The sequence below is a fragment of the Mchenga conophoros genome, linkage group LG16 (assembly GCF_057382185.1).
Source record: "Mchenga conophoros isolate Kocher_MC1m ecotype Shallow Benthic linkage group LG16, M_conophoros_male_GT1.1, whole genome shotgun sequence".
Taxonomy (NCBI): domain Eukaryota; kingdom Metazoa; phylum Chordata; class Actinopteri; order Cichliformes; family Cichlidae; genus Mchenga; species Mchenga conophoros.
The window spans coordinates 11,290,689-11,311,163 of record NC_140541.1 but is presented as its reverse complement, the minus strand read 5'-3'; the positions used below and the strand labels follow the sequence as shown (position 1 = coordinate 11,311,163).

At 39.6% G+C, this 20,475-nt stretch overlaps 2 protein-coding genes across 7 annotated transcripts in view; one reads left to right on the top strand and one right to left on the bottom strand.

Moving 5' to 3' along the window:
• Window positions 1-11,067, top strand: part of lrch1 (leucine-rich repeats and calponin homology (CH) domain containing 1) — a 98,177-nt gene extending 87,110 nt beyond the window's left edge. For 4 of the 6 annotated variants that reach the window (XM_085250219.1, XM_085250220.1, XM_085250218.1 and 1 more), the window contains one exon: window positions 486-5,748. In XM_085250219.1, coding sequence (XP_085106345.1) covers window positions 486-770 — 285 coding nt within the window. In that variant the 3' untranslated portion in view covers window positions 771-5,748. Of the gene's footprint in view, window positions 1-485; window positions 5,749-7,081 lie in introns of those variants that run through there. The other 2 variants (XM_085250223.1, XM_085250222.1) reach the window with 1 other exon arrangement.
• A 2,808-nt stretch (window positions 11,068-13,875) lies between these two features.
• On the bottom strand, window positions 13,876-19,842 carry esd (esterase D/formylglutathione hydrolase). Its single transcript, XM_085250016.1, has 9 exons — window positions 19,726-19,842; window positions 17,938-18,012; window positions 17,732-17,820; window positions 16,379-16,477; window positions 16,074-16,198; window positions 15,866-15,985; window positions 14,831-14,929; window positions 14,490-14,657; window positions 13,876-14,320 (listed from the first exon to the last, which is right to left on the bottom strand). The coding sequence occupies exons 2-9, from the start codon at window positions 18,003-18,005 to the stop codon at window positions 14,240-14,242; spliced, it is 849 nt and encodes a 282-aa protein (XP_085106142.1). The 5' UTR covers window positions 18,006-18,012; window positions 19,726-19,842; the 3' UTR covers window positions 13,876-14,239.
• Window positions 19,843-20,475: the final 633 nt, after the last annotated feature.

Genomic DNA, 20,475 nt, shown 5'->3' with positions numbered 1-20,475 from the left:
GCATCCCTCCTTCCCCTGCTTGCCTCACCACCAGCTCCTTCACTCTGTGACCTTTGACCTCTGTATCCATTGGTTAACCTTCTGCCTTTTCTCTTTTTTACTTTCCGGCTGGATCGCACCACATATCCCTCCTCCTTTCCCTTGTCTTCTTCTTCTCATCAACCTTCTTGCTTTTTGTGGAGAATATTTAACCTTTTTCTCATTTCTCAAACTTCAATCCATTTTTTTTATCTACACACTTATGTTTTCCTTCACTTGTTGCCTTTTTTCCTCCTCGTGTCTTTTACCTTTCCATCATATTCTCTCATTTGTTTCATCACACATTCCATTTTATTGCCCTATATTTCTCTTTCTTCTCTGTCCTACTTCATCTTTCCCATCTTTGCTCCCTTCATTCCTTCTCTTCCAACTTCTCCCACTATTTTTCCTCCTTCCTCATTCACTTCCTCATTTCTTCCCTCCTTTCTTCCTAATGGGGGCAACAGTCGTCCCTCTGCTCACCTTATGACATCATCCAGTGCCGCCTGCAGCCGGTTCGCACCACGGTTCGGGCGCTGGTTGCCTTGGATCCAGACAGGAAACGGGAGGAGGCAATCTCAGCTGCAAACCCCACTTCCCCTGGGGCATCAGAGACTCCCTTATTAGTTTCTGTAACCACTCAAACTCCGCCTCCTGCCTGGCAGATCTGGGACCTTATTGGTTCGAGCTTAGTTCACATCCTCTGCCTTGTTCTGCTCTTCGTGGCCTATAGTTGGACCGAGCTGACGTAACCGTGACACCTGCAAGCTCTGCCTTCTTTCTGCCCAGGCTCCTCCTCCTTATTTCTGCTGAATTTGTGTCACACGGGTGGGAAAAATTTCATTTAGTGGATCTAATCACTCATCTGTTATTATTCGGTCAGTGTTGCAGTAATTAAGTGTTAAATTGCATTCTGTGTGGTGCTAAAATAAGAAAGAGGAATACTTCCCATAAACATAGTGGTCGATGCAATGAGTCTGTTTTTGGAGTCACTGATGGTCAGCCAGTCACCAAATGTAACCATGGCGATCTGTCAAACAACAAGCTCAAATAAACACATGACAATCTAATTTCCTCACATAGAATCTATAATATTTCTATTATTTTTAATGAGCACCATCCCATGTGACACAAATGCAGCATCAGCATGAGTGGATGCCTCTTCTTTTATCCTCCTTTTATCCTTCTATGACGTCTTTGCAATAAACTGACACATAACAAAAGCAGGGCATGCAGAGTAATAGGTTATCTGAAGTCAATGATGTCTTATCAACATGTTGGCCAGCAGAGATAATCACATCTGTGCAGGACCGAGGGCTTATTGCTTTTCTCTGGGTCACGTCAGTCTGGGGCTCTGAAACGGTTGAATTTCACTGAAATTTCTTGCAGAGGGAGTGAATATGCCAGTATTTGTACCACTTCCATAGCAGTGATCAGATTTTAATTTTGGATTAGTGGGCAGTATTTTGCAGCCTTTTGGAGGTCTAGTGGTGAACTGACTGAAAAAGAAGCTCTGAAATATTGTCTGAAAAGGTGTGATCAAAGAGTTCTGGAAAGATCACTATAAAAATCCTAAACCATGCTGCATTTAAATTTGGCCCCCTCTTCACTTTCAACCTTATCGTCTATTCTTAGACAATTGCTATTTATAGGTTTCTCCCTGAAAGTCCTCTTAGGACCATTTGCTCTGTAAATACATTCACCACAGTTTTCAGACCAGTGAGAGCCCACATTACAATCTGTTTCAAACTTTCAAACCTTATTGCTGGTGATGACATTTAATGCTCTGACTAGAACTGAGCACTTCAGTTTAAGTCCACAGTTCCAAGGTCCAGAGGAGGCACTTCAGGTTTGAAGAATGACGAGAAACATGCTGCATTTTTTTCTGAATTGTTCACATTGTTGAGCTTCATGGATTCATACCCCAGAATCAAATACTGAAACTTTCTGGGGCATTGAAGGGAGACTATATGGTGGAACCAGCCTTATTTTGTAGTGTGTACTAGCTAAATGCAGGAGTTCTTTGTCCACAGAAAGACTACCTTCACTTTGGTTTTCCTTAATGCAGCTTGTCCACTTGTCTTAAAAAAAAAAGAGAGAGACTAAATATATCAGTGGATGATCAGTCTTTGAACGCACTGGAGGAGATCCAGCACCCATTAGTGCAAGTGCACAGGGACAGAACAGGACTTTAGGGAAGGAGTCTAAAAATAGTCTGTACTGTGAAAGCGGTCCAGAGGTGCACAAGAAGATGGTGGTGATCAGAGGGCCCGGTGGCGCCAGTGTCCGGCAGCCTTGCCTCTGTCAGGGTGGCTGTGGCTACAATGTAGCTTGCCATCACCAGTGTGTGACTGTGTGTGTAAAGCGCTTTGGGGTCCTTAAGGACTAGTAAAGCGCTATACAAATACAGGCCATTCACCATCTTTAAAAGCCTTTACCAGGTTTTTAACCTGCACTGGTGTGGTGGTTTACATACCCTCAGTCAAATTACTTCTTGGTCTGTTAATAAAATGTCCCTGTGCTAACAATAGCTGATGATGCTTCTTGTGTGTATGATTTACTTTAAGTTAATGTGGGAATTGATACCCCAAAGAACTTTCCCCGTCTTGTAAGCTTCCAAACACCACCTACTCCACTACAGTAGCAGAACAGAACACATTCACATTATGATGGTAGTCTGTAAATATGGAAGACACAGTCAGGTTTTGAGGTCAGACAATTAAGATGTGATTAAAGTGGAGACTTTCAGCTGCAATTCAAAGAATTTAATGAAATTATTATATTAATTGTTTAGAAATTATATTTTATACACAAATCCCCTTTCTCAGAGGCTTAATATGTGGTGATTGCATAGTAAAACTAAAAAACTGTTCACAGCCAGGTAAGGTTTACTCCTTCAGTATTCCATGACAGATTAGGCAGATTATAGACCTGTTTTACCTAAGACACGAAAATATAACGGCTGTAATCATTCAGTTGTATTTTATTGAAAGTGAAAATGGCAAGAACTTCTAGGGACTGGGATTTATTATAAAACGATATCTTTTAAAAAATTCTCATAACTATAAATACAAAACATTTAAAGTAAAACTAGTGCGTGCATTCAGAGCAGTGATAGGAAACCTTGTGTGTGTGGGACTTCACGTCTTTCCCACACTCAGGGACACTTTGGGTGCCCTTTTGATCTTAACATCCACCAGCCCCTCTTTATATTCTCTCAGTTAGATCTTTTATTTCAGTTAAATAATAAATAGATTATAATTTGTTTGTAGATTATTGTTACACTGCAGGTGCAAATGTAATGTACTTGGTTTCATGTAGCACTTTTCTAATCACTAAGCACTTCATTACCTTCGCTTCCATGGCAAATTCACCAGTCACCATGATACCTGTGATAGTTCCCCCATGAACTCTGTCTCCAGTTTACATTAAAAATACTCACAGACATGGCATATTCCATATTTGTCCCACACTGGGGACTCAGTCTCAGTACGCCTGAATGTGCAAACATTTGTAGCATCTTTACAATATAAAATTTTAAAATCTTCTAATTTCACTGTGTTCTGGGTTACTTTAGGTGAAGTCGATCAGTTTTTAATGCTGTGCAATGTCAAAACAGCTCAAAATTCACCTTAACAGTATAAAGGTTAAGGAGGTGGGAGTATCAGGTGTACAATCAATGAACATCTCCATGAATGGAAATACAGAAGGCTAACAAGAAGGAGCAAATCACTGGTTACACTTAGAAACCGTTAGCCCAGGGTAGAGTTTGTCAGAAACATGTAAAAGAGCCTGCACAGTTATGACAAATAGTCCTTTAGACAAATGAAACAAAGTTCAACAGTATCAGAATGATGGGGAAAAAAGAGCAATGGCTCATGATCCAAAGAAAACCACATCACCTGTCAAACAGCACAGAGGGAGTGTTATGGTACCGACCTTTAAGATCACCATGACTGATGGTTGATGATTTGATTGCTGATAAAAGTAGGATGAATCGTGAAGTGTACAGGGCTGTACTCTGGTCAGATTCAGCCAAATGCAGCAAAACTGATCAGACAGCGTAACACAGTAGAAATTGACAATGATACAAAGCATAGCGTTTTCTCAAGGCAAAGAAGTTAGATATTCTTCAACTCAGTCATCTTAACCGAGAAGAGCAGCTTTTCAGTTACTGAAGATGAAACTGAAGACACAAAGACCCAAATGAAGGTGGCCACAGTAAAGACCGAGCAAGCAAATGCTGTGAATCCAGGGCTGGAGCATAACAGTATTTGTTTATATCCATAAATGACTTTGTCATTGACAGCAAAGTATTTTCATCAATTTGTTGAAAACAATCTTTATATTTCAAATCGTGTAAGTTTGTCCACTTACTTTTGAGCCTCTGAAAGTGGTTGACTGTAAAAATGCAATACTTTTGTTAAACACCTTGAATTAAAGCCGGAAGTCTGCACTTCAGATACACAATTTTGCCTCTGTGCACCACTGTGGTGTACAAAGAAAATGCCACTGTATTAAGACGGGCTGAACTTGGTTCTGACTGGCTCTGGGAAAACCGACCCAGTCAACGAGCTCATTTGTATTTTATAGTGTTGTATAAAAATCAGGCAAAATCTCAGTTAAATTAATCTTCATGTTTTCTTAAATGGCATCTAATCTCACGCTGCTGTATTTTTACTGCATGTCACACTACAATGAGTGTTACAGTTAATGATAATAATGATGCCATGATGATTTGTCAAGTGTTAACTTGGATGTAAAAACTGCAGACCTCCAAACTGGCTGCTACAGTACTGCTGAGGTCCTGTTTTATCATATGTGAACTTTTATCCGACTGCCCCCTGCTCTTTTGGAGTTTTCTTTTTTAGACTGTCTGAAGTTACAGACTTGAATATGATTGATCCCGAGTATCAGAATGGGTGAACTACAGAAGCACAGGTTTCCTGTACGGAGACGCTCACCATTACAGAGCCACACAAACAGTATTTGCTCTTTTCCTGACGTCTAAAGTCTTGAAGCAAACGGAAGCCATATTTCACTTGTTGATTATTCAAAACCAGTTGGATGTATTTTCATGTCTTTGTTTGCCTAAAGGATTATTTAAAAGCTCTATTTATGAGATGTGTGATGTTTTGAAACTTGAGGAAAATGTGAATTTTATTTATTTTTACGTTTGTCCGGCACCTGCAGAGAGAACATTTTAAGTTACATCACTGAGCTCTGCTGCACCCTGATATGCAATGTGACTGTTTTTGGAGAATATTTGAAGGGCTAAAGTAACCCGATGAGTTTATAAGTTATATATTAGTCTTCTGTATATGGAGCAGTTGCAGACTGTTCTGTTTGAATTGAAAACTAAAGGAATGTGGACATGTGCCCACTGAATCTTTAAAGACACAACTATGCCTGACAGCTCACTGGGTGAATGAGAACAGAGGTCTTCTCCAGTATTTATAGTTTATAGTTGTGATGGTATGAAAATGGTAAATATCTTTATGTATGAATGATCGCCATGAAGCTGGACAACAGATAAGCTTTTGAACAATGTGATTATTTGAAGTAGTTTACTGCTTGTTCAAATTCCATGAAATGATTTGAAGAGTAAATGTGATTTGCTGTCGATGCCACATTCTCTGCACAGATTTCATGTAAGAACGATTATTTTTATGACCTGTGTATGATATTAGAACTTGTTAAAGATCAGTAATAAATACAGTTTAGGGATTTTTTTTGCTCTTCGGTGTCATTGTTTAGGCAGCCATAGGTCCATCCATGTGAAATAAGAAATGGTCAGAGTACAACTAGGATTTGATATTGAAACCTTTTCAGGTCTAACATGTGGAGGTTTCATGTGCTCATTTCATTCCCAACCATATTCAGATCTACACAGATTCAATAAAATCACAAAAAATAGAAAGTGGACCAACGTCAGCTGTCATCTCCATGTTCATTTTTTTTTCATGACCTACATCCGGTTTTGCCATATGCAGACTGATGCACTGCTTTTATGTCTGAATAAAGCCACTTTTCTACAAGAGTTCTTTTTTCTCACACATAGTGTGTCAACCAATCAGATTGGACGAAGAGGTGACATTTAAAAAAACTGGCCTTATTTTGGACATTATACTGCAAACAGGGACGTTTGACTTGCAGATGTATCAAAGGCAGACACATTGTGCTCATTTACAATAACAATTACAATACTTTTAGTTTGATGCTAGTTAGTTAGGGTAGCTTTGCATAATTCATAATTCAAAACAATCCTTAATTATACCACAGTGGCTTTGGTGCAGCTCCTGAGTTCATACCACTCCCTTTAAACCAACATTCTTCTTACTGGCTGCCACTAGCACACAGTAGCTCTGAACAAGGCTGTGCGCCTGTGTCATCACAGGTGGGCAGTAAAAAAAAAAAAGAAAGAGACATAGCTTCATGGTTGGAAAATAAAGCTAATGGTGAAGTGCATTACAACTGCATTCTATCAGAAGGCCACCGGATGGTGATAGCTGTTGTTGCAAAAAGACTTCTGGCCTTTAGAAGATTTCAGGAATACACCTTCCTCTCTTGTGTTTTTTTATTATGACTCATATTGGGTAAAATACTAAAGTTTATTTAGTAAATCTCAGTCTTGGAGGATATATCTGTGGTATGAAAACATGCGCTCTTTGATTAACATCTTGTCAAAGTTATTAGCTAATGACTTAGGATTGACTAATGATGTCAGAAACTGAGTCCACTCTTCAGACTGCTCCAACTGAACTGTCTGAGTGTAATGGACGGTTAACTTAACATCACGTGTTGCATCGTTATACATATAAACTCTAAACTAACTCTCAACAGAAAAGCAGCACTAAGCTAAGACGAAGCTAGAGTTGCACGTATTGAATGTGCAGACATACGTGCAATAACAGACGTTAGATTTAAGTGTTGACTAAACCCAGTGCCGCCTTTGTCTCTTTCCTGTCTCTACTTCTGCTCCCACATTTCTTCCTTCCCTCTCTCTCTTGCTCTCTTTCTTCTCTCCTGCTGTTTTTTTCTCTCCCTGCTTTTGCTCTTGCAGGACAAACTGTGTCTTCCTCACCACATCCTGGAGGAGAAAGGCCTGGTCAAAGTGTCCATCACGGTGCAGGCTCTGGTGGATGAAGCCTCCCCCAGACACTCTGCCCTGACGTGAGCAGTAAAGATGGGCGGAGCTTCAACCGACTGACACGTACCACAGACACTCACCCAGATGAAATCGCTCATGTGATTTCACACAACGCTAAAAAAAAGCCTCCGATCCTTCATGAGCTTAAGTAACAGAGTGGTTTTTTTGTTTGTTTGTTTTTTAAAATAGTATTCAAGGATAAAAAATGGTGTTAAGGGAACTAAACCCATCAGAAGTGTATTATCTACTAATTCATAAGAGGACAGTTTTTTTGGACAATTAAGATTTTACCATCGTGCCAAGCCAAGGGTGTGCTAGGAAACTCAAATTATCTTTTTTGTTTGTTTGTTTGTTTGATGTCATCTTCTTACACTGGTTGGTACCAAACTTTTGAACCATGAAGACCAATGTGACAGAAAGTGAGATTGGATTTTGAGAGTAGAACCAGAAAAGTTTGGGGAAAATATCACAAATAACGTGAGAGAAAAGGCTCAAAGTTTAGAAAGTGTCATAATATATTATAAAAAAAATATAGATTTATTCTTTTGAAATAATAATTTTAATCTTAAATCTGCAATTTGGGGAGGAGGGGGTTTTATAATTCTTCCATTCAATTATTTACCTCAATTTTCTTTCTTTTTTATACAACTTAATTGGTATATTCTTTAAAAAAGATGCATCTGTGTTCTCAAAATCAATGTTTTCGTTCTCTGACTGTGGCTCTGGTAATGTGTTGTTTTAAATCCACGATTGAACTCTAAATTGCGAGTGGATTGGCTGGAGCCAAAGCCTTTGTGGCGTACTGCAGTTGCACCAACTTCACCAGGTTATATCATGGTGTCTATGCACATGTTAACAAATGATTTTTATTAAATTATCAGTTATGTTTCTACAGATTTTTTTTTTTCCTACTGAGGTTTCTGGTGAAGTGTTTTTGGACTGTGTGAGTAATTCGTGTGTTGCTCTCACTACCCTGAAAAGAATAAAACCAAAATACTTTAGTCTTAATGTAGAGGGAGTCGGCTTTTACCTGCAGTTTGTATTTAAACACGAAACTATTTATAATATAAAGAGATGCAGAGAAAATCCGCTTGAGTTGTTATATACAGTCAAAAAGAAAGAAGGCCAAAATATTTTTCTCTAATATATTTTAGGTATAACTGTATGTGTTTTATACATTTTTAGTAGTATGACTTTGTGTGGAGCTGTCTGCTCGTCCATGAGGCAGGTCTGAGTGTGCGTTAGTCTGGGGACACTAATCTGTGTTTCTCAAGCTTCTGATGGATTCCAGGTGATTATTTTCTTACCCTCTATCCTTTTACGCGTGTTGGTAGTCAGTGCTCACATAAGGAACCTGGAAACGTTTTCAGACTTGGTCCGTGAAGCTCCTATTGTGGTATTTGTCATGAGATGCAGTTTGCTAATGTGCCAAAACATGTGGTGGTAGTGGAACAAATGAACAAACAAAAGCAAAAACCAGTCAGTGTTTCAAGGGAACATTATGCATCACTGTGGTCATGGATGGATTACTGAACAGGCCTACAGTTACAGGGACCCACGGTCAGGGTGGCCCAGCTCAGAGCCCCAATTTGAAGGGATCAGCTAATTTCATCTGGAACATTAAAAAGAAAAAGAAAACACAGACCCAGGGTGACTACAAAGAGATAAAAATCAGTGACAAAAGGTCACAAAACAACCCACCAAAAAATGGTAATAACAGTGACTCACCATAACTACAAAGAGACAAAAAATGAATGCAAAGAAACAAAACCAAAAGTACCCACAAAAAGATAAAAAAAACCGACTCCTCATAACTACAGAGAGACATGACTACAGCCAGACAAAACAAAAACTACCCGCAAAGAGACACAACACACTCAACATGACTACAAAGAGACACACAATAACTAAGAATCTGCATCTGTAGAGACAGATAATAAAAAACAACAGATGGTCACACCACAACAACAAAGAGACAGAAACTAACCACAAACAAACAAACAAGCTTTATTTGTTACATACACAATCATACAGAGTACGACATGCAGTGAAATGTTTTGTGTCCGAGCTACGAACAGGCTGCAGACGTAGCCACGCCATTCCAGGGCTTGGTTTTTTAGCATGGGCGGTCTAGCCAGGACCCTTACTGTATACACAACAAGTGACTACAAAGAAACTGCAAAAAACACCACAGAGAAACATTGCACTAATACACACAAAACGACTTCAAGAGACGACAAATAGACAACATCCATGAGGACAAACAGACTGACCAAAAAAACAAACCCATTATACTGTAATAGACTAGAGGCTCTGGATGATGTCATTCTCCACTGTAGAAAGGGTCTGCGCCCGGGGGCCTGTTGTTGAGTAATATGTCTATGTCTGAGCTTCAGGCCTCGTAGACCACCTGAAACTGTATGTGACTTTTATATTTCAGGTGTGTGTGAAGACGAGATTTTCATGTAGCCATCGCCCTAGCTCAGACAGTCTCAGCTAGTTAAGACTCTACCATTTTTTTAAACTCTTAAAACACTATGTTAAAAAAAACATCCCTAGGTTTAAAAACTTGAGTCTAATGAGGTTTTTGCTGCTTAGCAGTCAATATGAAGATGTTAAAATGAAACGCTCCTCTGCTGAACAGTTGAGCACATGAGGGGCTCGTGAGTGAACTGGTTCTACCCTCTGAGGTTTAGGCCAGAGCTGTTGGTGTGTGAGATCAGAGACTGTGTGACTCAGGGTAGGTTTGGGTTTACTACACTGTTGGCCCTTCATTCCACAGCCTGCTACGTCAACAGTATCAGTGTGTGTGTGTGTGTGTGTGTGTGTGTGTGTGTGTGTGTGTGTGTGTGTGTGTGGTCATGGGTGTGTGTGAAATCAAGGCAGTTGCTGGTTGGTCTTTTGAAACATGTGGTTGTGCAGACCTGGCTCAGACTGAGATTTTAAAGGGGTAGTAGGAAGTATTATTTTGAATAACATTATTATGGACTTTGATCAGCCTCTGCTGTGTGATTGCATTGATACACAACAGTCATGTTGTACTGTTTGGCAGATTTACTTGTCAGACAAGTGCTGGACTTGTTTCTGAAACTAAGGTTTATGCTATATAGCAAGTTTAACAAAGCTACTTTTTCTTTGCATTAGCTGGCTCGGCAAAACCTGAAACCACAGTCATCACATATCACAACACTGTTATCAGCGTCCTGGGTTAACACAGGCGTTCTGCTTCAGGCTCCGGGTGTGCTAGCATAAAAGTGACTGTGGGACGCCTGATTTGACTGTTTTTATTCACAAAATAAACCAACCATGTACTGCCTACTGCAGTCTTATCCAGGAATGTACAGGATATAAAATAAATGACCATATGTTTAGCATAAGTTACCATGGTCATTAGACCAGATTTTTAAAAAGGGCTGCACTTGAGACATTCGCTAACCCAAATCTTCTTACTGCCCCTTTAAAACAAGCATTACATTATGTTTTCCTCCTAAATGCCAGAATGTCACCACATGAAACAGCAACATTCAACAACATTGTATGAATGGGGGATTACATTTTTGGGTTGTTGTTTTTTTTTTTAATTGTTTGTTGTTGTTTTTTCCTGTGCAGCTTGGAATCCAAAGCTTGAGCTACTTAAATATTCAGCAGTAATTAGAAAGAACTCCATAATAAATAGATAAATGCTTCCACTGGATAGATTTGACAGTTGCCAAAACAAACCTTTTTCTCTCCTGTGATAAAACATAAAGGATTTAATGTAAATGTGCTGTATGCCTGTGTACATATTATTTATCACAAGGATTTTTTGTATTGTTGAATTTGTTTGTTCATGTACTGTATATTTCACCATGAAACACTCACATTAGCAAATAAAAAGCTCAATGTTTTTTTTTAACCTAGAGATTAAGTTTGTTTAAACAAAAACAGACCATAATTCTTCCATCAATAAATCCATTTTTCTGCCACTTATCTGTGCCACAGGGGCAGCGGTCTAAGAGGACCGATCCTATCTTCTCTGCTACCAGCTGCTATCTTATCCAGAGGGAGACCGAGGGGTTCCCAGGCCAGTCAAAAGACACGATCTCTTATTTTAGTCCGATGTCCTAATCATCTCAGCTGGTTTACATAGACTGCGGGGGAAAATTACTCAGATTGACGATTTCTGATTGACGGAGTTATGTGTTTAAGGGAGAGCTCAGACATCCATCAGAGGAACCTCATTTCTGCTGCTTGTATCAATGATGTTGTTCCTTCAGTTGCTGCCCTGAGTTCGTGAACAGGGTAAGAATGTACTCATTCATCCCTACAATGAGCTTTAGCAACTGTGGATCAGGATGCCAGTTCCCCTACTGCTCACTTTCAACCAGCCCACAAAGTACTGAATGGGGTGCCACCCCCTACTGGGAGTGCCATCACTACTGGGGCCCCTACTGCGGCTACTGCCCCTGAACCCCTCTCTCAGGTGAGTTAACTGGTCTGATGGCTTCTTCTACGTAGGGGTGTTTTAAATCATTTTTAGCCTGTCCCCCTCACCCTACCATTGCTCCTGGGATCATGCAGGCATGCATACCCCTCCACTCCATAATAAGTTGTTGATTCATGCAGGGAAACATACTTATTACATTCTTAATAACAATGTAATAAATATTAAATATAACACAGTACAGTGAGAAAACTACCACTATGAGGATTAGCATGTCGGCTTTAGCTGTGACATAAGTAACAGAGCCGGATGATTCCAGCGTGCTTATTTTGAATCTCTATCTGCATTTCTTCACATAATCATGCCATTTTCCACAGATCTGTGCACATCATGTCACAGCGTTTTGGGAAAAAGCAATAAAACCAAACTGGCTGCTTCCCCAACAGAATCTGCACTTTAAACTTGTATTTATATCTTTGTTTTGGCAACTGAGCAAATCTGAAGTCACCTTTGAAAATGAGATGGAGAGTTAAAGGGCCAGTGTGGGGGGTTTACTGGGAGCTATAAGTAGAAATGTAATATTTACTTGTGTTATTATAGGTCACCATCAAGTGTGAGATCAGAAGGAACAAACCAAACACTGTCTCTTAAGAGGGCTAAAGAGTGGCGATGCCACTAAATCCTACACACTGATCCTTTAAGGTTCCAAACGTGACGCTGTTGTAAAATATGTAAATGTGTGCCTGCTGAACCTAAAGCAGTGTGTGTTTTTGTTTTAAGGTTTCATCTTTTGTACAAATCTATTGTCCAGAAACAGCCTGTACTCACATTTTTGTACTTTGACTGGGAGCACATTTATTTTTTATGTGACTTATTTTCAGGTTTGTTGAAATTTGGATGTAACATACCCTTTTGTAACGCTTTGTGAACCTTTGTGTAAGTTTTTGTTGTACAGCAACTCAAATCTACATGCATGAATAGTCCCTGTAACGTCGCCTTAACTGCTGTGAATACTGTATATACTGTACTGTATTTCACTTTATCAGTAAAGACCTCACCTGAAACAAAAGTCTGTTGTTGGCTCATTTGTATAAGTTTTTTTTCTCCTCCCTTGAATTTCTCTAAAATTTGACTCTATTGATGCATCATTTCTGATATTGAACGAGTCTCCTCGGTCAAACTGGACAGCATTAATATAGCGTGGTTCTTGGTGGCAGGAGAAACTAGAGTACTAGAGAACGTGCACATCTTACTTAAAGACCAAGTCTGGGTTTGTACCAGGCAACAGTGCTAACCACTAAGTTGCACTTGGCAACGGTAGGGAGGAAGATTTTACTTTTAACAGGTAGAGACTTGCAGCAGAACCAGGCTGACAGATGAGCAGCCATTTGATGAATTGAGGATAAAGGAGGACATAATCAACCCAAAAGGCTTGAAACAGTGAAATATCCCCAATAAAATCTCTAAATGGTAAAACATGAACTCAATATTTATTTAATTAAAAGGAAAAATGTCAAAGTAAGTCCTCACATGAAGTTTGGAAAACTTCATATACTGTATTTTTGAGCTTTTTTTTTTATGTATATTAGCCATTCTGAAGTTTAAAAAAACAGCATGCATCACTACAAACGGATGTTTCTGTTACTGTTTTTATGACCAAAGGATGCAAGAAAGAAATGTTAACCCCTTAAAGCTGGAATTGACTTTGAAGCTCATTTTAAGCTTTAAAATTGTCTTAAGGGCCGATTATATAACTGCAGTCACAAAGATGAAATAATCAGTGCCATCTAATCTTAAAGACCTCATAGTACCATATTACCCCAATAGAGCGCTACACTCTCAGACTGCTGACTTGCAGGCACCCACTTAAGATTAGCCTTAAAACGTTCCCGGTTGGTATTGCTGATGGATCAGGTGAACCTTCATTACACTGCTTGACCCAGGCTGCTGCTTCTTCACTCACCTTATTTTAATCTGTGCTTATACATCACTTTGCATTTAATCACTAATAATTACTAAAACTGCCTCTCTTCCACAGTGTCTTTTATTCTCTCCCCCAATCAAATGCAGCAGATGGCGGCCCCTCCCTGAGCCTGGTTCTGGAGTTTTTCTTTCCCACTGTCACCAAGTGCTGGTTCATCTGGTGGTTGGGGTTCCTTCTGTATTACTGTCTTTACCTTCCAATATAAAGCTTCTTGAGTCGACTGTTCAAAGTTGGTGCTTTAGAAATCAAATTTAAATAAAAAACACTCAACAGCAATGCAATGAAGACAAAACACCAAAATTTATCAGCAAGATTTATTTTTTTATTTTATTCTTATGAAAGACTGACCAGTCTCTGCTCTGAGTCCAGAAGAAAATCCACATGCTGGCAGTCGGGTCACAAGAATACTTCCTGATATTAGAAACGTGGCTGTAACCACACCTCCCCAAAAAAATACTAAACACAGAAGTTTCTCTTCTTTTCACAGTGAAGGCACAAAGGCTTCTAAGTGGGACGAATTGTCAGTGAGCTGACATGCTTTGTTTAGTTCCCAGAAACGGGTGAACTCAGTGCTACAGGAAGTCAGAGGAGAAATGAAACAGAAAAGGTGAATGATGGCAGCAGGGTCAGAGTGATCTGGCTGGGGTCAAACTGCGTTGGCTGTTCAGGCATTCAGGTACTTGGCGTGGTGTTTGATGTGGTCGTTCATGAAGGAGTAGATGAAGAAGTAGCTGTGGTCATAGCCCTGCAGAAGGAAACAGCATACAGTGACACAGATCAGGTGTTGCATAAATATGAAGATCAAAAATAAATAAACTTCATTTTCTCAGCTGCTCTACGACTTATTTGAAGACATTTCTGATTTCTCTGACAAGAATCAGAGCTTTTACTTTGTAGAGACTACAGGAACTGACCGGCTGCAGCCTGAAGACGACAGGGATTTTCTTCTCGGAGCAGACAGCGATCAGGTTGTCGGGCAGAAGCTGGCTAGCTGACAGGAACTGGTCGTCTCTGCCTTGATCAATGAGGATGTCGAGCTGAGGACCGGAATACGAAGCTGCCAACACGGTAGCGTCGTACGCCTGAAAGAAATAATGACGAGTTGCATAAGTCACATGATCATGCTCCATTATCACCCGTTTCTTCTGCTCTGGTGGCCAAACTCTCCTCGTTGAAACTCTCATTGACTCTTCATCCAGCAGCTTAGGGGTCATGTTTTAGTAGGTTCTTTGGCCACTAACTTCAGTGCTCTTACCTCCCATGTTGACCTATCAGGGCCCAGGTATCCTGAGAAAGCTTTCTGTCCCCAGGGACACTGCATCGGGTTACAGATGGGAGCGAATGCAGACACAGCCTGCAGGAGACACATCAGGATCTATCAGCATCTTTCAGTTATTCAGAATGTGTTTCTACTGATGGAAAGTGAAGAGAGAGGACAGCCGAGGCTGACAGGATGCAAGAGTTCTGGTGATGTGATATTTTGTGACAATAAAATGTTTCCACAGAGATTCCTGAAGTTTTAATGAAACAAATCTGATAAAGAAAAATGATTTACTAGTTTCACTGGTGTTGGCTTTTTAAAAGAGTACTTGGGCAAACTACATAACTGAGCAATTGAGACATGAAAACCAAATCTCATACAACCAAAGAATCCACCACACCTTACGTCTCTTTGATTCTCGGCTCTTTACCTCACAGTATAAAGTGCCTTGATGGCAACAAATGTTGTGATTTGGCACTTTATAAAATTGAAAATTTAATAAATGCAATCGCCTGTATAATCCCGTCTATCTGAGCCTATCTACACATCTTCATTAGCTCTGATTTTCATCACAGTTTTTGTCCTTATGCGTTCGTTTTTTGCACCATTTTTATCAAGGAAAAAAAAAAAGAAATGGTCGTTAACGAGCAGATTGCTTCCAGCGTTTACGCAGCTTTACTTCAATTAGACTGAAGTCAGAGTCGTTAGCAAACATGTTGTGTGTAGATGTGGAATATTTCAATTAGTGTGTCCAGATACACTTAAAACATTTAATTTAATCTGTCTGATAATTGGAACAGTCAAAATGACATACACAGTTCACAACTTTTCATTATCCCTGGCACATAACAAAAATTATTAAAAGGCATAGCAGAAGCAGACTGACAAATTAATGACAGGAAATGTTATTTATGATTAAAAAACAAAATAAAAATGAAAGCTAATTTAAATCTATTAGAGATTATAGAGATGAACCAATTGCCCTCATTAATGAAGCCTTTTCTCTTGTACAAGTGAATAGTACAGTACCTTGTATTTCCCCGGGTTCTTCAGGGCACAGATGAGCGCCCCGTGGCCGCCCATTGAGTGGCCAGAGATGGACATCTTCTCTGGGTCGGTGGGGAAGTTAGCGTTGATCAGTTTAGGGAGCTGACAGAGACGAGGCAGACTATTTAAATCACAGGAGCTTTAGGAAAAACAGGTGTTGCTGGACGTGGAAGACTTAAATCCGTCATACCTCCTCGGTGACGTAGGCATACATGCGGTAGTTGGTCTTCCATGGGTCCTGGGTGGCGTTGACGTAGAAACCAGCACCAGTGCCAAAATCCCAGCTCTCATCTTCGCCTTCGATGTTGCAGCCACCTTAGGAGGGATGACACATGGTTGGTCAGTCACAAAAGCTCTAAAGATGCTGAAGCCCCACCATAACCTTCATAGAGATTTCACTGAGCAGAATCAAGACTTCAAAACAAACCGTGGGAATCAGCACAAAGACGTAAGCGCACTCGTGCTGAGGTGCTTACTATCAGATGGTGAACTTACGGGGGCTGGTGTCTGGAGCTACGATGATGATGCCGTGCTCCGCAGCACCGAGCTGACTGCCGGCTTTGGTGATGAAGTTCTGCTCCGTACACGTCAGGCCTGCAGAGAGACAGTGAAAACTGATGAGCCGCAGTCACTGCTGCTCTGAACAGGCATGATAGCTTATGATCAAATCATCTTCTGAAGGCTGTCCAAATACGTTCATTTGATTTCATGCTTCACGAAAAAGTTTTTAATCAATATCAGTCAGGCTGTGTTTAAGTTATCGTTCATACTACAGTCATTTAGAAGGAGAACCTGAGTGATTGAGCCACGTAAGGATAACAGTGGTCGAACACCACAGAGTGAACAAAATTACTGCAACAATTAGTGCGACTTGAGATCTTGTTGCCTATTGATTGGGAGACCAATCTGTCAACAACTGTAAAAAAAAAAAAATAAATCCAATGCAGTTACCTGGAAATCACTGATTCTTCCTCGTCACAATCTAATGTGACTGAGGCTTTACTGTTACAGTCACAGTGAACTTTTATTTTCTTTATAGATTTTCACAGTTTGCATAGGTATTTCTACATCCCTAAAAACATAATATAGCCATGCATTTATTACCAGATTTGCTATTATGCCACCACCGTTTCACCCTAACATTTTAAACATATCTCCATTACTTTTAGCAAACAACTTTAAGCATTTACAGTTAACCCTTCGTCTATTATTTCTTTTTAACCATTATGTTGAAGCTACTTTTAAATATCTTTGCCACTACTTATAGATGACTTTACGCTGTTAGCTACTTTTGGATATTGATAAATATCTTTTTTTAAATTTTTAGCAATTAAAAATATTGAACAATCTATTAACTGCTCTCAGCTATTTGTTTCTTTCAGCAAACAATTTATCCATTTAATTTTAGCTAATTCTACAGTCCATAACTATACACCTATCGCTTTCAGCCAATCATTTAGCATGGTTAGCGAACTTAAAAATCTTAAGCTAACAGGTATAAATTTGAGGGTTTTTTTACTAATTTGATTTAACAATTCTTTACAGTGAGAAAATGTTCAATTCTGACTTAAAAAATTGAAATCATCATCATTTTCTTTTTCTCTTTTTTTACCAAACTGAGACTAATTCGAGCTTTTTGCCCTCTCAGGTCTATTTTCTCTTCTTCAGTTAAACAAACAATGCATTGTTTAGCACCTGTCATACATTATACCGAGTCAGGATCTTCCTGTTGACTTATTTACTAATCTTTTAAACAGGAGAAAAACTCCTCAACTGATCTAAGAAAACGTTTAACATTTACACACCTTAATCTAATGGATCAAGGTAAACAATGACTCAAAAACTCACCAGAGAGCCAGTACATGACGGCACACTTGTCGGTCTCAGCCTTTGGAGGCAGATAGACTGCAAACTTCATCTTACACTTCAGCTCAGTGCTGCACAGAGTAAATACAAACACGTTAGTGCAGTCTTCTTACACATTTATACACTTTTACACACATGAGAAAGTCACTGAAGGTGAGGCCAAAGGAGTGTCTGAAGATGTGTCGCACCTTTCATGTTCAAAAACCTTCTGGAATCCGCCAGCGCACTTGTTGGAGGACACTAGTGTGAGGGCCATCTTTGATCTGAGGACATACAGCAGCAGAGTAAACGCAAACACAGTGTACTCCTGCTTAAAGTCACTCAGACTACATCCAGCCCACATTACTCAACCTCCCCACTGGGTGAGATGGTTTTGTTTCACAGTAATGTACACATCTCTTATATCGGGTGCAAATGTGAAGCACTGCATTATGGAAGTTTAATGATGCACACGAGGATGTTTCTTGTACTAAGCACGCTTTTAAAGAGCAACAAATGACACTGTTTTTTAATAATATAAATACAATGAGTGCAAACTGAATTAATATAGGATATAATATCTCTATAAAAGGTGATAACAAAGCTAAAATACAAACTGAACTTCCTGAACACACTCTTTATGACGTCTGTGACAAACTCCAGCCTCCTGCGACCCTGAATTGGATAAACGGATGGATGGAGGCCATATTATGCATTTCCTTATTTTCTATCATGTAAATACTTGTACAATGAAAGCTCAAAGTAAACATGATAGAGTTTGAAATAATGCGTTCAGTGTCTGTACAAGCTCAGCTGTCACGCAGCTTTTCCTACTCTTAGCTCTTTATCACATCAAAGACAGCAGGTGTCGCTAATATGGTCATCTAGGCACTGAAGCTACCTTCTGTTTGCAGAAGGCAGCCAATTAGAGGAAAGCAGGGTTAAAGGGGGTTGTTTCAGTCAAAGGATGAGCTGAGGAGCTAAGCTGAAGCCACATTTGAAGTAAATAAGAGGTATTTTGATCATGAATGAGCGGAGTCTAGGAAGATCGAGGGGGAATATAGAGCTAGAAATGAGCAAGTCTTCGAAATATGGACTGCCTGGCTTTCATATCCTACTACACCCTAATCTTTATGTGTAATAAGGTATTGTGATGTAACTGTTAGTTACTGTCCACTTGGATTGGACTTGGCTTAGTTATTAAAACTATTTATTGGCAGCAGCACTGATAATAAGTCAGGTTAAGAAGCATTCCCATTTAAAAGAACTTAAACACTCCATACATGGCTCCATGAACAAACAGGTGAATGCTCAGCACCAATCTGAGAACCTTTCGATAAATGAGGCCCCGGATTTGATAAGCACAAACGCAGGTAGTCCAAACACTAAGCAGATGCAACTGATGTCGCGGTGGTTGCGATTAACGTTCAGGCTTTAACTAGGACGGCTAAGAAGCGTCCGTTACCTGTCCACTGTACTCACGAGGCGACGTCGCTGCAAGTACAGTCGGCGAACTCTGAGAAACAACGGTAAGTCTCAAAGTCTAAGGCAGCTGAGCAGCAGCTTACAGAAAATGTCAAATCTGACCACAACAGCAACGAATACAACCACAGGTCAGTGTATGGGCTGCTGTCACCCTCCAGCCTTGGCTTAAAATAAAGTCAACCCCTGGTACTAACGACAGTGACCAAGGCAAAGCACCTACAGTACAACATTCAATCCAAATTACGTCCTGCATGACGCCGAATTAAACATAATCGCTTTCTATACATGCAACATGTCTTTTAAGCCATTCACACTAAGCTTTTGTTAAGATTTTACACAGACGGAGTTAAATTGGTCAGCAATAGAATAAGAGTTGGGCGTGCAAGGATTAGCAAGTAAAGTTAGCCCATGTAGATATCTTTGAGTGGCATTTTTAATTTCTGTCTAAAGTTACATAAGTGAAAACACGGGGACGCAGCAAAGCAGCAGCAGAACACATGACTAACACATACCTTATTAAATCAATCAATTTATCAGTGTAACTGGATAAATTGCTAAAGTCCCCGTCGATGCCGTGCAAAGCACAGAGTCCACAGTACGACAACGTCAAGGTTGACGTGATGACGCCACCCCCTAGAATATTGCAGGACTTGATGTAACCCTAGATAGACGCTAGATGGCGCCGGTGTTTATCAGGAAGAATGCTGCATTGCTAGTCACAGAGCAATAACCAGTAATACTTAACAATATTGTTTGTATTGTTCATTATAATATCTTTATTTTACTTGTTTATCGGAATAAATTCTTAATATATTAAGAATTAAATCATATACCTAAATCATGTATCATATTTTAGGAATAAAGCTGTAACATTATAAAACACAATTAAATGGCAAAGGCCTTAAAAGTCGTTTTTTTCACTGTTAGACCAGAAGATAGAGGCTTTTCATAGTGTCATGTTGTAACATTTATATTGTAATAGTGTACTCCACAAATTATAATTCATTCCAATTAGTCTGGATTTGTAGGTCTGCATAATTTGTAGTAAACCCGAGTGTTTTAGGGGGCACCTGCATTGCCCATGAATGGATAAATTTCTCTATTACATGTAAGAACTGGTAACCTCTCTTTTCCACTTTTCAAAAGCAGAAGAAATCTCACTCTTTGATCCAAGATAGACAGAAAATTGCATTTTTCTTCCTGTTATTTGTTTAAATTGTGTATGAAGTCTCATTTCACTCCAATAAAGTCTGTCTATGTTT